The sequence below is a fragment of the Melanotaenia boesemani genome, chromosome 20 (assembly GCF_017639745.1).
Source record: "Melanotaenia boesemani isolate fMelBoe1 chromosome 20, fMelBoe1.pri, whole genome shotgun sequence".
In the NCBI taxonomy this organism is placed as follows: domain Eukaryota; kingdom Metazoa; phylum Chordata; class Actinopteri; order Atheriniformes; family Melanotaeniidae; genus Melanotaenia; species Melanotaenia boesemani.
The window spans coordinates 9,059,424-9,074,237 of NC_055701.1; the positions used below are offsets into that span (position 1 = coordinate 9,059,424).

The window sequence follows — 14,814 nt, forward strand, 5'->3', positions numbered from 1 at the left end:
TGGTAAATGATGGCTCAAAATTGTTTTTATAACTCAACATCTGTACAAGATGTGTTGACTGTAAGAAAGAAATTCCACCTGGTACTCATGTAAACAACACGGGGCTGCAGCGATCAGCCGCAACATTAAAACCACTGATAAGAAAGAAGATATCTCTGCTCCTTTTGTTAACAAAGTCATGTTCTGCTGGGAAAACCTGCATCCTATAATTCACATGGATAACATGACACTTGTAACCTACGGCATAATAATGCAATTCCCCTAGTTATGGTCTCCCCCAGGAGAAAAAAGAACATGCTAAATGGAGCTTCAAAGAGTATAAAGAGTCTGATGTGTACGAATTCCTTCTTATCTTCAGAAATGTATCTGTGGCAAACAAGCCTAATCCACAGAGCCCCCCAAAAACATTGCTCATGCACTGGATCAATAACCTCATTACACCCTCGGGTACTTCGTGCATTTTTGTGGCAATGTGGCATTAATATTAAGCAGATGGTCTTTATGTTATGACTGACTAGTGAACACGACTTAATCTCGCTTTGCAAACTGCTTACACTACTTAAAAATAAAGATGGGTGGCACATTTATTTTTAAACTTTTTATTTTTAAAACACAATTTTTGAAGATATGCACATGTTCATTTGGGAAAAAAATGAGTTTTTCAAATAAATAGACAAAAATTAACACATATTAGAAAAACAAAAATCAGTGGAATTTCTTTCCAGGTCTTTTTATCGACCAGGACAACGCCCAAGTTGAAGAGGACCGATAGTTCCCACAAATGCCTCCGACAACACCAAACCTTTTAAAGAGACAATGATCACTACATATGCAGGAAAAACAGAACTAAAAACAAGACTTCTGCCTTTTCTGACTTCAGTAAGTTTATCCATCCCTACATTTTACTGGATCATTTGTCATTATCAGCATAGTGTGTGCTTCATTTAGGCTTATCTGCTGCTCAAGAAGTAACATAACACCTTTTAAACAGATGAGGAACAGGTGGAATCTGCACAAATAGACTGACTTCACATAAGGCACTATTCCAGCAATGCTTTCATGTAGTGAGTATTCAAATATATTTTGCCCTAAACAAAAAAGGAGTCAGTACCATCCCAATATTAAAGTTACTGGTAACAAAATTAAATATAACTAAAATAATGAAAATTCAACATACAGAAGATGATTTTGATGACTGTTACACTGCAACTACCATCATGTTTAGTTTCCAAAAGAGTCTACAGTTTGCAGGTGGCCTGCGCCACTTTGGAGTTGGTTTTTCTGTTGAGGGTTCGACAGATGAAAGCTCCAGCATCCATCAGCTTTGTTAGGTCCACTCCCTGAGGTGAGGGCACAAATTCAAAGGGTCGACATGAAATTTCAGGAAAGAATTTACATTGTATACACTCATAATATGGTGGTCAAGCAGTAGAGCATTTTACAAGAAAACAAATTGGCAAAATAGCATACTCAGTATATGTGAGTACTTTTTTTCTGAATTAGGAGAGAAAACAACAGTTGGATATGTGCCCCCACTTTAGTTTTAGCACTTGAACTTGATCTAAATTGCAAGTAGTGCAAAGATAAAATAAATACTAAAACTCAAAATGGTTTTTTGTTTTTGTTATGTGCTTATTTAGGATCCAGGAACAGGCCTTTAAAATAAATTAGTCTGCCACATTACATCACCTCCTCATTATGTCATGTATTTTTTAACTTCCCTCTGCAGCCAAGGGGGTGCAGTGACTGTAATTTTACATAAAAAAGAAAAAATAAATAATAATGACAATATTGATTAAGTTGAAAACAGCTTCTTAAGGTAGGCAATTATGGGTTTTTTTTTTTTTTTTTTTTTTTTTTTTTACAAATTGGCTAGTATGAACACGGTTATTATAAATTGGACTAATATGGATTTGATCGCAAATAATTGGCTTGAATTGATTTTGTCTGCAAAGTGCCTTGATATGACTTAGTTGTGAATTGGTACTATACAAATAAAGCTGAACTGAACAAACATATGATGGAACAGTAAGCATGTTTATATGATACTACAAAAAAAAAAAAAGTGATGGGCGAAATTTTACTGCCAGTGCACTGATTTTCACCCACAAAATTAGTAATAATACTCATTTTTTATACACATTGCAATCCATTCTATTTTGCTTTTTAGAACAATGTTTTGAATATAAGTATTTTTTTATCTGTTTTACATTGAAAAAAAAATATCTTGAAATATATATCAATTCTCCTGCGATGGACTGGTGACCTGTCCAGGGTGTACCTTGCCTCTCACCTGCTAATTGCTGGGTTAGGCTCCAGCTTCCCTGCGACCCTTAATGGACGAAGTGGGGTAAATAATGGATGCATGGATATTCATTCTGAAAGCCTCTCTGAAATGTTTATTCTACACCTAATTATGCTACAAACCTGTTATACACTATTTTTTTTTTATTTTAAACAGTAATAAAATTTTCAGTCTTTAGTTACAACAATTGACATTTTTATTTTATTTTGGCATTAAATCCAAAATAAGCAAACATTTTTCAAAAAGCAATACGTTATACTACTTTAATATCAACATACTTTATTTTGTACCACCTTTAATTAAGTATAAATTATTTGCAGATTAAAATTATCTCATTTTATTTATATTTTTACATGTGGTTGAATAATTTCAGAAATGCGGTTGTATAATAATTTTGAAATTTTGCGTTTTTTTTTTTTTAACATAGCCAATAAATGGCAGATTTTCCCACATAAAAGCACAAAATAAATGAACAGATAAAATGTGCTTTCTTACTGTTTGAATCCCAAGTCCATGCAGCATATAGACAACATCTTCAGTTGCAACGTTCCCAGAAGCCCCCTGAGCATAGGGACAGCCACCCAGTCCAGCTACAGAGGAGTCTACCACACTGATTCCCATCTGAAAAACACAGAACAACTATAATGTTCAGTATTAGATTACCTTTAAGTCAATAATACATCAACAACAAACCAATTTAACTGCTTTTTTTTTATCATACATTGTACAATAAAATTAAGGAAGCCCTGACCTGTAATGCTACAAGGATGTTAGCCAGAGCCTGGCCGTATGTGTCATGGCAATGCACAGCTAAGGCACTGACTGGCACCTCTTTGGTCACTGCTTCTAACATTTCACTCATGCTTCCAGGAGTTCCTACTCCAATTGTGTCACCCAGAGAAATCTCGTAGCAGCCCATGGAATACAGACGCTTAGCGACCTGCAAGACAGAGACAAAGCTTGAGTGGTCACTTATCTTTCTGTCAACATATTATAAACAGCTTTTCTCACTGAAATAATACAGAACCCATCAAGTCAGATCTCACATGTGCAACTTTTTCAGGTGCCACCTTGCCTTCATATGGACATCCAACGACACATGAGACATAACTATGGTGAAAAGAAACATCGATGCAAGAATTAAACTACAGCTCCCAATGATTTAAAGGTTTACAGAGAGCAGAGAAGAAGCCAATAATCATACCCTCTAACTGGCACAGCAGCCTCTTTGGCTGCCTTCATAACCTCGTCAAAACGCTGTAAACTCTCGTCCACTGAGCAATTTATGTTCTTCTTGCTGAACAGCTCAGATGCAGCACCAAATATGGCTACCTCTGAAGCTCCCGCCTTCACCTGTAGTGAATAACAGCAATGAGAAGAAATTAGTGATGACAGCTAGAATGGAAAAAGCTGATATGTTGGGATGTTTGACACTCACAGCAGCCTGGAAACCCTTGAGATTGGGAGTGAGGACCGGATAAGATACTCCTGGTTTCTTACTAATACCTTTCATCACTTCCATCTGGTCGGCCATCTGACATTTGGATGACAGAAACCAGTTAACACAGATGTAAATAAGCTCCATTTGTGCTACTGATGGGTGTGGCAGCACTTAGCATCTGAATTGCATAAGGAGAATATTTACCTGTGGCACCCATTTAGGAGATACGAAGCTGGTGGCCTCAATAACTGGCAGTCCGGACTCTGACAACATGTCAATTAAATTAATTTTTGCTTCCGTTGGCACGATTGTCTACGAGAGGACACCATAAAACACAAAAATGAGACTATGCATGACTCATGTAGTTTCTACAGGTTGCACAATGATTGAACTATGCACCTGCTTTATCACAGCATCAATCGACGAAACTGTCCCTTAAAAATGTGGTGATAGTGTAATTAAATATCATGTTTACTTGACGTTACCTTTTCATTTTGAAGACCATCTCTGGGTCCCACCTCCACTATTTTCACCTTTTCGGGAAGAGCGTGGACTGCCTTTACGACACCCTGAGGAAAACACGGGCACACATTAAAAAAAGAGCTATAAATCATTCACAAATATCCTATTAAAGCTTGACAGGAACACTACGAACTACATTCTTGAGTTACCAAACATAACTAGCTCAACCGTAGAGGACGATAAGAGCTACGTGACAACCACAGACGCTCACAGTAAACTAACAGGAGGTAAAACCATTAAATAATCTCACCGCTTTAACTTTCGCAGCTGAGCTGAACGTCAGATATTGTTGACCCATGGCTGGTCTTAAAGTTCTTCTGTTTACAAGCCTCATAAGGGCCGCCATGACAGTGTAGGCGTTACGTCTTCCTCACGAACAGAGAAGACGACTCTTAATAAAACATCGCATGAGCGCCACCTACTGGTGGGAGATCGCAATGGAAACTATTATTTATAAATTAGTTTTTTTTTTGTGTGCTTTCGTTACTCATCACTTGCAGATGTATGTTTTTTTTTTTTTTTAATGGTAACGTTTGACATTACTTTTTACATAGAGCCATTTTGCTCTAGATGACTTAGAACAGGTAATAATTGCATTTACTCTATTAGGCTGCTTTTATAAAATTCTTAAATAATTGTATAGACAAATAAAGGGTTAAAGAATCTAAACAAAATCTACTAGTGTGGAAAGGGCTAAAACACAATCTTGTTTGAGCATCTGTAACAGTAGTTTGTTGGAAATGTTAAATGGCATATCTAATAAGGTGAAAGTTATCATTTTTATCCACACAAGGGCTCTAAAAAAAACAACAAAAAAACATGCATCAATGTATGCTCTTTAAGGTGTGTATTTAAAAAACATCTAAGATTTTTTAGTCGCTCTTCAGTCTAGTTATCACATCTTTATTTCATAATTTATTTTTATTAAATTTGACTGTAGAGTTTACACCAATAATTATATAAAAGAAATTCTGAATTTAAATGTTATTCAGGACTCAAGCAGCTTTTTCCAGTTTACAATGACGACCAAGAAAATATCTTATAAAAATATCTTTAATGTGTCAAAAAGTAAAAAAAAAACTAAACAAAACAAAATAAATAAATTATATCCATATCATAGTGCATATCATGACCAAGTAATAAAGCGCTGCAACTGAGACACAGAAAAAAAAGAGAAAAAGAAAAAAAGTCCTTTTTTGTTTCACTTTGCTTAGCTCAGATACTCCAGGAACATCCCCAGAAGAAGCTACAAAAGTTTTGTTTTTTTCATGCAGACAAAAGGAAAAAAATGATTAAAGGGGCTATCTTATATCTACAACAGAATCAAAGGAAACAATGAATAGGCATGCTTTGGATACTGCATATCTTTAAGAATACCAACAAAAAGGTTTCCATTTTCACCACACCCTTATTGAAATGAAAGATCAAGCAGTTGCATTTAACTAATGAACTACCAATACATCATAAATGCATGTATTCACATTACTGACTCCCATATTGTATGCATAAATGGCTTAAACATGTACACATAAAGTCAGGCTATCTCCACGCATATTGGTCCCATGTCACTGCAGCTCGTCATCACTGTCGTCCACTTGCTGGATGATGAGGTCTGTCCCCGAGTCTTCAGCTAGATCATCCTCATCGTTCACCATCCAGCTCCTCTTGGTGTCCCCTTCCTCCTCCCCATCCATGCCTAGTAACAGGGCTGGCTCCTCATTGGGCCCCTCTAGACTGTCTACAGGGATGTCATCACAGCCCACTTCCTGGATACATGCGGTGCACATGCGATAGCGTCGTGTGCCCTCACACACCACATGCCCAGTCTCTTCTGTCACCTGACACTTACACTTCCTGCACACCAGCTTCCTGGCTTGATGGATCTGTGAAACACAAACAGAATAAGATCTAATGAAAACATGTTATTGTTCATTTATTTAGTACAGGTTATGCATGTAAGGAAATATCAATTCAGATATCACTTCTTGTTTATGAATAGACTTACTGTCTCAAAGTGGCTGCGGAGATGCTCCAGGCGAGTAAAGCGCTTATTGCAGGCCTGACATGGATATGGTCTCTCCCCGGTGTGACAGCGTAGGTGACGCTTCAGGTCTGCCTTCCTCTTTACCGTATGTGTACAAAAGGGGCATTTGAAACGCATAACTGGGTTTGAATCTGCAAAGAGGAAAGAAAACATTTCAGAGTTTTGGCTTTTCTTTTCTGCTGAGTTAGCTTTTGACTGCACATAGAGCATTTGACTGAAGATTTATTAATAAAATACCTTTATTAAAGTGTCCAATAACACCCACAATCGGTGGTAGAGTGGCATAAAGCTCTTCTGCTTTTTCAGCCTTTTGTGTTCTTGCCTCCATAATGTCGAGGTCTTCATGCTGGCTGGAACGAGTGCTGTTGGGTGCTCTTCTTTTGGTTGCTCCTCTTCCACGACGACGCTCTGATCCAGGTAAAGTGTACAGAGGATCCTGAGGGTCCTGCAGGTCATCTGCCTCTGCACTGAGCTCATTAGCAGGGCTGCTAGGATTTGTCTTCATGGCTGATGCAGGTGCATCCTGGTCTGGGTCTTTTCCCATAAAGCTAGACTGAGATCTGGAGCTGTCACGAGTCCAGAGTGCAGGTGGTGGGCTGACAGAACAGGGGCCTTGCTGCTGCTGCTGTTCTGTGGACTCTTCTCCAGCTCCACTGGTAAAGCTACAGGTCTCAGACAAACTGAGGCAGCGGTCACTGTCTTCCTCTTTTACACTGATGTCCAAGGAGGATTTAATAAAATTCTTGCAGTAGTTGATGACATTGTTCATTTGCAAGTAGCTTGCTGCAGACATGACCTCTATCACATTGTGACTGGAGAGGTCCAACTGACCAGAATAGATGAAATCCAGGATGACAGTGAAAGTCTCAGGGCTGAAGACGTCGAAGGTGGCGTTGACAGTGTCAGGCAGCCCGTCCGGTCCCTGCGACAGCAGCATGCGAAAGTAGCCGCTGCTAGCAAACAAGACATTGCGGTGGGCCCTGAAGAGCTGGCCCTCCACCAGCACACTGCAGTCACAAAAAAGCTCCTGGCGGCGCTGCTGGTTGAGCTGCTTCAGTAGGCTGCTCTGATGAGACACAGTGATGTCAGCCGTGTTAAACCACCTCTGAGGTTGCCTGTGGGAGACAACAAGACAGCTTTCATATTGCCAGTAAATGCAGCATAAACTGACATCATATGCAAGGAATCAACAAACAATACAGATGTTGTGGCTTTCATTAATGTAACTAAATCATTCTCATCATCGCAATCCTAGATTATGAAACTAAGTTTTCTAAAGTTCAAGAAATTAGGATGTAATCGTTTAAAATATTGTCTAATCTTTACCATATTTTAAAATTGGGTAAATATAACCTCAGATGAACAAAAAAAAAGAAGAGGATAAACAAATGTTATCATTTATTTAACAAGAACAAAGCCAAAATACAGATGCAGCATTTAAAAAAAACAAAAACAGTGATTCAGTAGTTTGTAAAATCATCTTCAATAGCAAAAACTTTAAGTAATTGTTTTCTCTGTAATGTTATCAGTATTTCATTCAGTGTGGAGGAATTTTGGCCTACTTTTTTTTCTCAACACTGACACTGAGTTCACTGACATATGCAGTCATTTGTTTATGCCAAGCTCTCTTAAGGTCTCGCCACATCATTTCAATCAGGTTGTGGTCTAGACTTTGACTAGACCATTGCAAAGCTACAGTTCTTTCCTCTTTCCTGTGGCTGCAAAATAAGGGAAAATCCTCATCTCTCCACCACCGTGCATGACAGTTGGTCTGCTGTGTATTATGACCAAAAAATCTCCACGTTGGGCTCATCTGTCATCTGTCAGGTAAAATTCTGGAAATCTTGTGGGTTTTTTTTAGATGCAACTTTACAAACCTAAGCTGTCCTGTTGTGCTCTTTTCAAGGAGAAGAGGGTTTCTCCTGTAACTCTTCAAGACAAATCATACTTTTTCAGTCTTTTTGTAATTATACCAACATGAACTCCAACATTTAACATGCTAACGAATTTAAGAAGTAGCTTTGTTTTTTTGTTTGTTTGTTTTTCAGTTTATTTGACTTGAAGGTGAATTTTCTGGGACAGCCCACTCCTGTGAAAACAGAATGATGTACTTTAAATAGATTGGAAACAACTTTATAACGATTCCCATTTTAATGGGCAGTAACAACTGCTTCTGTATGATCATTGCTGATGTCTTTCCTCCTTGCCATTGTGCTAATGCACACCTAAATGTCCCAGACCAGTAAGCTACAAAGATTTATGGACTCATAGTGGTGGTCATACTTGCTGTTAGTCTAATAATAAAATAAATTTGAGTAGCTGGACTTGGCTGCCTTAACACTCTTAATTCCAATGATAATCGTAAACTTAAATTTTGTTCAATAAAAAAAAAAAAAATGACAAGAAATAATATGTGAAGTATTATTGTTCATCTGAGGTTGTATTAACCTAATTTTAATAGCTGTTAAGGACCAGATTATTGTTTTATTATGTCCTGATAAGTAGAGGTTTAGAACTATGAGGTGTATTTTCTTTGTTCACATAATTCTATGTTCAAACATGGAAGGCCAGAAGAAATAAGACAGCTTAAATATGGTTGCCAGACACACGCTAAATTTCAGATAAATGACACCCCATAACTAGGCCAAGAAGACTCGACCAAGTTTGAGTTGTGAGACTGAGCCTCTACCAAAAGCCCAGGGTCATAATCTACCCAAATGAAAAGCTGATCTAAGCTTGACGCTTGTGCTGAAATTTAAACAAAATCATGATTAAGTTAAACTGACAGAAAACACTTTACTCCTCTGTTTATTATGTCATTAAAACTTTTAAAGTATTATGGTTCAGACACCAAATAATAACTGCAGGTCACATTACAAATACAGTTAATTATTGCATCTTTGTCTCGGCACTGGACCAACTCCAGTACGAGGACGGCCCCGCCCACATAACTTCATTCTGCTCGGTGATTTGCGGAGTCATCCGTCAATCAAAGCATTATTTTTAATGGGTTACACCCGACTCCAGTCAGAGAGCATCGGGTGACAAACCCTTTAATCATCACTTTGTGTTGAGTTCAAAGCGCCCAAGAAATCCCAGATGCATCAAATACATCAGACTGGTGTGCGGAGAAGAGGACATGACATACTGCAGTTGGTCATGCAGTCCAAAGAAAGAAAAAGAAGAAAACATGCCGCAACCTCATTTGCAGAACAGTTCCCCTATTTTATGGTAACCCAATTAGCCATCATAATGTCAGCTCTGACGCAGACTTGTCGTTTTTAATCAGCAATGCGATATTTCCTGAGAAGCTCCGCAGCGCCCGATAACCCACGGTGCAACGCCCGCCCGCAAGACTCAGTGCTGCTTTTCATGTCACTCACAACCGAGTGAAATATCTTAATTGAGCTATTCGCCATCGTTTCAGCCATCATTCGACCTAGAAAACGAAATGAGAGTGCTGCAGTCCTGCGAGAGAAAAGCGGGTAGCGGCGCACCGGAGCAACCCAGTCTGTCCTGGAGCGACGCCCACTTCAGGCTACAGCCAGCACACAATAGAAAAACAGACACGCAAAACCTCCATCAACTGAGCATGCTGAGAGCTAAAAAATAAATACATTCACACTGTATATCAGCCTCAGGACATGACGCGCTAATACGCCCGTTTTCATCCTTAAGACCACCCCCACTTCTCGCCGGAGGTCCGGAGCACAGCGAGCAGCGGGGAGGATTTGCCTGCTGCCCGAACCGAGCTACTCTTTCTCAGGCGAGAGGTGTCGGCAAGACCCGCTTACGCCCCACTCCCTGATACCCCCGACAAAAACCATCGATACTCACTGGTGACTCGATTCACCCGGCGCCCGATAAAGCCTATTCGCCCCCAAGTCTGCCACCATATCCATTTTATTTTGTTTTTGCCTTTTTTCCACCCTCTGATGTGTTTTTTTTTCTGTCGACCAGGGTCCACAGTCAGGCACTTCCTGCTCAGCCCTAAAGACCGAAACCCGGTCAGAGCGACTGGAGCTCTGTGCTGACGTGGGTGTTTATTAACTGGGTGCCCGAGGGTTCAAGGAGCCATTTAAAGTCCCAGTGCCCCGTAAAACACACACTGAACACAAATACCTCACTTCAAATTGAAAAATATTTACACAGCATTTCTGCAGGGATTTGTAATAGACTGAGATGATATTAGTATACAGGTAGAGTTCTGTAATTCACAATGAGTTTATTATAATACAACAAATGTTATTTTTACTATTTCTCAACCTCTGCATTTTTACAAGTGTATCCCTATACAAGAATATTCTATTTTATATTTCATCTCACCAAAGCATGTGTGAAATAACCTTATAGTAACTCAGGATTAATTAAACAAAACAATACACCTGAAATTTAAGAAAATTCATTTATTCTGTCATTATTATGGTTCACAAATGTATAGATTTATAAAGAAAACATCCCTTGTTGAATCTGAAATAACAGATATTTAAACATTTCTTCTGTGGTTAATAAAAAAAAAAAAAAAAAAAAAAAACTAACTAAATATTAATATAGAACAAATAATTAAACATAAAAATGATAGTTTAGGCCCTGGAATGATCCAACATTATACCAAAAAATGAAGAAATTAAAGGTTTAAAACAACCAGCTGGAGTTGGATCAAGAGGCTGTGCCATTGCAAAATCCTGTAGGGTTCATGGACTGCCAGCGCCACAGATCCTCACCTACATGCAAACAGATGCAAAATGATAACATCAGTATATTATCAGGGAACATATATACATCCCTGTGTTAGGAACATCTACTGCACTGGAAGTGGGTTATCAGGTTGTGCAGTGTGACTGTGCTTACACATTCTATCCAAGTCAAATTCAGCCTTCCAGCTCAGCTCCTTCTCCGCTAGTTGAGGGTCAGCATAGCAAGATGCTACATCTCCTCCTCTACGGGGGGCAATCTTGTATGGGATCTATACAGGAGAAACATTCATTTCACTGTAATATTATAGATACATTATTTTACTTAAATTAATTCAATTTAAATGACTCAGCCATTTTAATCGTAAACTCATTGGCTCAAGACAAATTCATGGTAGATATGTCTACAAACCAGTTGGGATTCCTAATGTGCACATGGTTCTATTCATAGTACAATTTAGGTCAGGCTGGCTGAAGTGTTCTACCCTTTCAGGGAGGCCTTATGGAGGTGTGGATATTGGCTATTCTCCTGCAGTCTTCAAAACAATCATGCATTCGCTGTCTCTTTTTTTTCTTTTGGGAACAATCCCTACAGGAAGGCTTTTGGACTACATGCATTTGGCATCAGAGGGACCCAGGGGACCCAAACTGATGCAAAACTGACCATTTACATTTAAGCAGGAGAGCAAATGAGCCTTTTTGTCTTTACCTCTCTCCCAGATGCCTTCTCCATTGCTTTCACCATCTGGAGCACAGAGTAGCCTCGTCCTGTTCCCAGGTTGTAAACCTACATCCACAAAAAGGATGTTACACTAATGCTACAACACCAGTAAATACATCAAGTTTCCAGAAATGGTCAGAAAACAACTTTCTGGGAAATGTACCTTGCACCCACAGTCATCTTTCAGCTTTTTCAGAGCTGCGATGTGTCCCTTTGCCAGATCTACAACATGGATATAATCACGCACACCTGGAAAAAGAAGGAAAACCTTGTTTCTGAATGACTGAGTATTTTCATTATATTCAGGAACAATTAAAGGTCAAATTCATTACCTGTGCCATCGACTGTCTTATAGTCATTTCCAAATACATTGAGACACTTTCTCCTACCAATAGCAACCTGTAAGAAATAAATATAAAGTTACAGATATAATGAGCTTACACAGGCCAGGTGTTGCTCCATCTCTAGAAAGGATTTGGAGTACCTGGGCAACATATGGCAGCAGGTTGTTGGGAATACCCTGAGGGTCCTCTCCAATCAGACCAGAGGAATGAGCTCCAATGGGGTTGAAGTAACGCAGCAGCACTGCATTCCAGCCCTGCTAACACAGGACCAATAATTAGCCATCCTGTATATGCAAATAAGTAAATAGTTGAATATCTTTCAACAATGTGAACAGCACCTTCTCAGCTTTACAGTGGTCCTTGATCATCTCCTCGATGAAGTATTTTGTCTTGCCATAGGGGTTGGTGCAGCCTCCCACAGGGTGCTGCTCATCTATGGGGAGGTGCTGGGGATCTCCATATACTGTAGCTGAGCTGCTGAAGACCAGATTGTGTACTCCATGAGCCTGCATCACCTGAGACACATGCAGTTGCACACAAATACAGCACACATGTACGGTCACAGGCCAGCAAGCCATTAAAAGTGAGCATAAAAGCTGGTTTGAACATGCTCAATGAGCTCCAAACATTAAAAGCATTCATGGTTTTTGGTGTTAGAACTTTTCAAGTCAGTTTCAAATGAACACCTGCTGTGGTTCACTCAGCAAACAAAAGTAAAGATTAGTCCAGAGAGAAATGACAAATGACGTGCACCCAAAACACATGCGGTAAACTGACCTCAAGTAGGTTCATGGAGGCGGTGAGGTTGACGCGGTAGTAACGTAATGGCTGTTCCACTGACTCGCCAACTGCCTTCAGGCCAGCAAAGTGCATCACAGCACAAAAAGAATGCTGCAACACAGATATACATAAATTACACTTGTGTGATAGATACCTGCCAAACAAACAGAGTTCATATACTACATTAACTAATATCTATTCTAATCCGTATTTGAGTTGTTTTAACTCAAGACTATGATTAAATGTCAGAGTCTAAGTGTGTGTGAATTATCAATCTGTACATACTTTTAGTTTGCAGAAACTGACCATCATTTCCGACTATTTGTTTTTCTTCACATATCAAAGACAAGTATAAACCCTTTTAATATGTGCATAAGAAATGCTCACACACTGAAATCAAGCTTGGACTGTAAAGTTGTTTAGTTTAAACTTTTGGAAAAGCAAATACCTGGTATTTTTGCCAGCTAAAATGGTTACAGATGAAAGGGATTTTGTGAAATAGTGATAGGCCGAAATAAAATTCTCACCTTTTTGAAGAGTTTTTCCATGGCAGGTCGGTCCAGAAGGTCCAATTCATGAAACTCAATGTTTGTGTCCAGGAGCTTTTTTATTCTTTGTATGCTCTCTGCCACATCCCCCTCTCCTCCACCAAGACCAGGACATACAACACACACACAGAGCAGCAGCTCAGTATCATTGAGCTAAACAAAAACTCTTGAAACTGGCCATTTTATTATATATATAGTTATTCATTAACATGCATTTAGTAGTGGAGCCTACCTCGCACAGCGTTACTGAAGTTATCTACTACAACTGGCTGGTAGCCTGCTTCAATGAGCTCCAACACACAGTGACTCCCAATGTAGCCCGCTCCACCTGTTACCAGCACCTTCTCTGCCATCCTGAGTCAGTCAAACACAGCATTCAAAGTAATTAAAACCGTTTGTTTATTTACAACCCGTTTGTACAGTGTGTTTCCTAATGTGGATACATCTGAACATACCCAGACGCTTTGTGAAAGCTGTGTGACTCACTTGTATTGTCCCACGCCAGCAGGTTCAAGCCTTAACTTGTCTAACCTTTTAAAATAATTGTGGGCTGGCAGGAAATACGTTAGCAATGGCTATTTTCACTATTTGAGACAACAGAACTAAATTATATTTTAAAAGGATATTATGTGCAGTAAAAAAAAATATAATTTGTTAAACACTGACCCTAACTATTTGTTCACATTTAAAATTTTAGTCAAATTTATGTGTGCTTAAAAATTAAAAGGAAAAAAACTCTTTTATAAAAGTAATGTACATTAGATGTAATGTAGACACTTAATATTTGTCGAGTCTGTTCCATTCAAGATTAAACCATATGCTATATATAAATTGAGGACTAAATAACCAAAAGCATGAGCTCCTAATATATAACCAAGAACATTTCTGCGGCAAATTAGCAAAAATGAAACTACATCTAGCAGAATAACAGAGAGTGTCTGTAAAATACTCACTTATTTCCCTGTAGGAAAGGATAAGGTCGTTTCCGGCTGAGCTTCTTGACAAATCCAGGCGACAAAATCAGAGAAAGTGAGTGCAAAGCGAGATTGAGGGTTTACCTGTCGCTTCATTCAGTGAAGACTTCTCTGCAATTCTTTACTTCCTGGTAAACGTGGAGCGGAGTCAAGTTGGCGTACACATTATAACTTCCTGTACGTACACTGTCAAAACAAAAGCGGGTGTAAGCCTTATTTTAAATCCCAATACATAAAGTCAATTTTATTATGAAATTATATAAATTCATCCAACAATAGATAATTTAATACATTGGAAGTAAACGCTGAATCGTGTAAATCTAGGCGTAAATAATTTTCTTGTTTTACTTTAGGAGGAATAACCGGATTTGATTTGTACGTTATTAATAACTTGTCCTAACATAGAATTACGTCAAAGATGAGGTTAATCAAACCACGCCT

At 38.8% G+C, this 14,814-nt stretch overlaps 3 protein-coding genes across 4 annotated transcripts; all 3 read right to left on the reverse strand.

Moving 5' to 3' along the window:
* Positions 1-663: 663 nt before the first annotated feature.
* Positions 664-4,657, reverse strand: hmgcl (3-hydroxy-3-methylglutaryl-CoA lyase). The gene is made up of 9 exons (XM_041972279.1): positions 4,519-4,657; positions 4,232-4,315; positions 3,951-4,058; positions 3,744-3,839; positions 3,510-3,658; positions 3,352-3,415; positions 3,057-3,245; positions 2,801-2,926; positions 664-1,340 (listed from the first exon to the last, which is right to left on the reverse strand). The coding sequence occupies exons 1-9, from the start codon at positions 4,612-4,614 to the stop codon at positions 1,239-1,241; spliced, it is 1,014 nt and encodes a 337-aa protein (XP_041828213.1). The 5' UTR covers positions 4,615-4,657; the 3' UTR covers positions 664-1,238.
* Positions 4,658-5,308: 651 nt separating this feature from the next.
* Positions 5,309-10,314, reverse strand: zbtb8a (zinc finger and BTB domain containing 8A). Its single transcript, XM_041971051.1, has 4 exons — positions 10,150-10,314; positions 6,550-7,427; positions 6,274-6,443; positions 5,309-6,151 (listed from the first exon to the last, which is right to left on the reverse strand). The coding sequence occupies exons 1-4, from the start codon at positions 10,212-10,214 to the stop codon at positions 5,834-5,836; spliced, it is 1,431 nt and encodes a 476-aa protein (XP_041826985.1). The 5' UTR covers positions 10,215-10,314; the 3' UTR covers positions 5,309-5,833.
* Positions 10,315-10,705: 391 nt separating this feature from the next.
* On the reverse strand, positions 10,706-14,508 carry gale (UDP-galactose-4-epimerase). Of its 2 annotated transcripts, none has more exons than XM_041972975.1 (11): positions 14,353-14,508; positions 13,632-13,753; positions 13,379-13,491; positions 12,849-12,962; positions 12,410-12,586; positions 12,212-12,325; positions 12,060-12,126; positions 11,891-11,976; positions 11,716-11,793; positions 11,164-11,278; positions 10,706-11,036 (listed from the first exon to the last, which is right to left on the reverse strand). In XM_041972975.1, exons 2-11 carry the CDS (start codon positions 13,750-13,752, stop codon positions 10,972-10,974), a joined length of 1,050 nt encoding a protein of 349 aa, XP_041828909.1. In that variant the 5' UTR covers position 13,753; positions 14,353-14,508; the 3' UTR covers positions 10,706-10,971. The 2 variants fall into 2 exon arrangements, with proteins under 2 accessions (XP_041828909.1, XP_041828908.1); XM_041972974.1 differs by having other exon boundaries at positions 13,379-13,494.
* Between the last annotated feature and the right edge of the window lie 306 nt (positions 14,509-14,814).

Bases quoted from the DNA above. Each gene is read 5' to 3' on its own strand.
- hmgcl (XM_041972279.1), bottom strand. From the start codon at position 4,614: ATGGCGGCCCTTATGAGGCTTGTAAACAGAAGAACTTTAAGACCAGCC. The intron at 3,840-3,950 runs GTAAATATTCTC...TCCAAATGTCAG, and splicing joins CTCCTAAATGGGTGCCACAG to ATGGCCGACCAGATGGAAGT. The intron at 1,341-2,800 runs GTAAGAAAGCAC...CCCTCACCTCAG, and splicing joins ATGGACTTGGGATTCAAACA to GGAGTGGACCTAACAAAGCT.
- zbtb8a (XM_041971051.1), bottom strand. From the start codon at position 10,214: ATGGATATGGTGGCAGACTTGGGGGCGAATAGGCTTTATCGGGCGCCG. The intron at 7,428-10,149 runs GTGAGTATCGAT...TGTCTCCCACAG, and splicing joins CCGGGTGAATCGAGTCACCA to GCAACCTCAGAGGTGGTTTA. The intron at 6,444-6,549 runs GTATTTTATTAA...TCCTCTTTGCAG, and splicing joins TATTGGACACTTTAATAAAG to ATTCAAACCCAGTTATGCGT.
- gale (XM_041972974.1), bottom strand. From the start codon at position 13,752: ATGGCAGAGAAGGTGCTGGTAACAGGTGGAGCGGGCTACATTGGGAGT. The intron at 13,495-13,631 runs GTAGGCTCCACT...GTCTTGGTGGAG, and splicing joins CTTCAGTAACGCTGTGCGAG to GAGAGGGGGATGTGGCAGAG. The intron at 12,127-12,211 runs GTACTCCAAATC...TATTTCTTACAG, and splicing joins TGCTGCCATATGTTGCCCAG to GTTGCTATTGGTAGGAGAAA.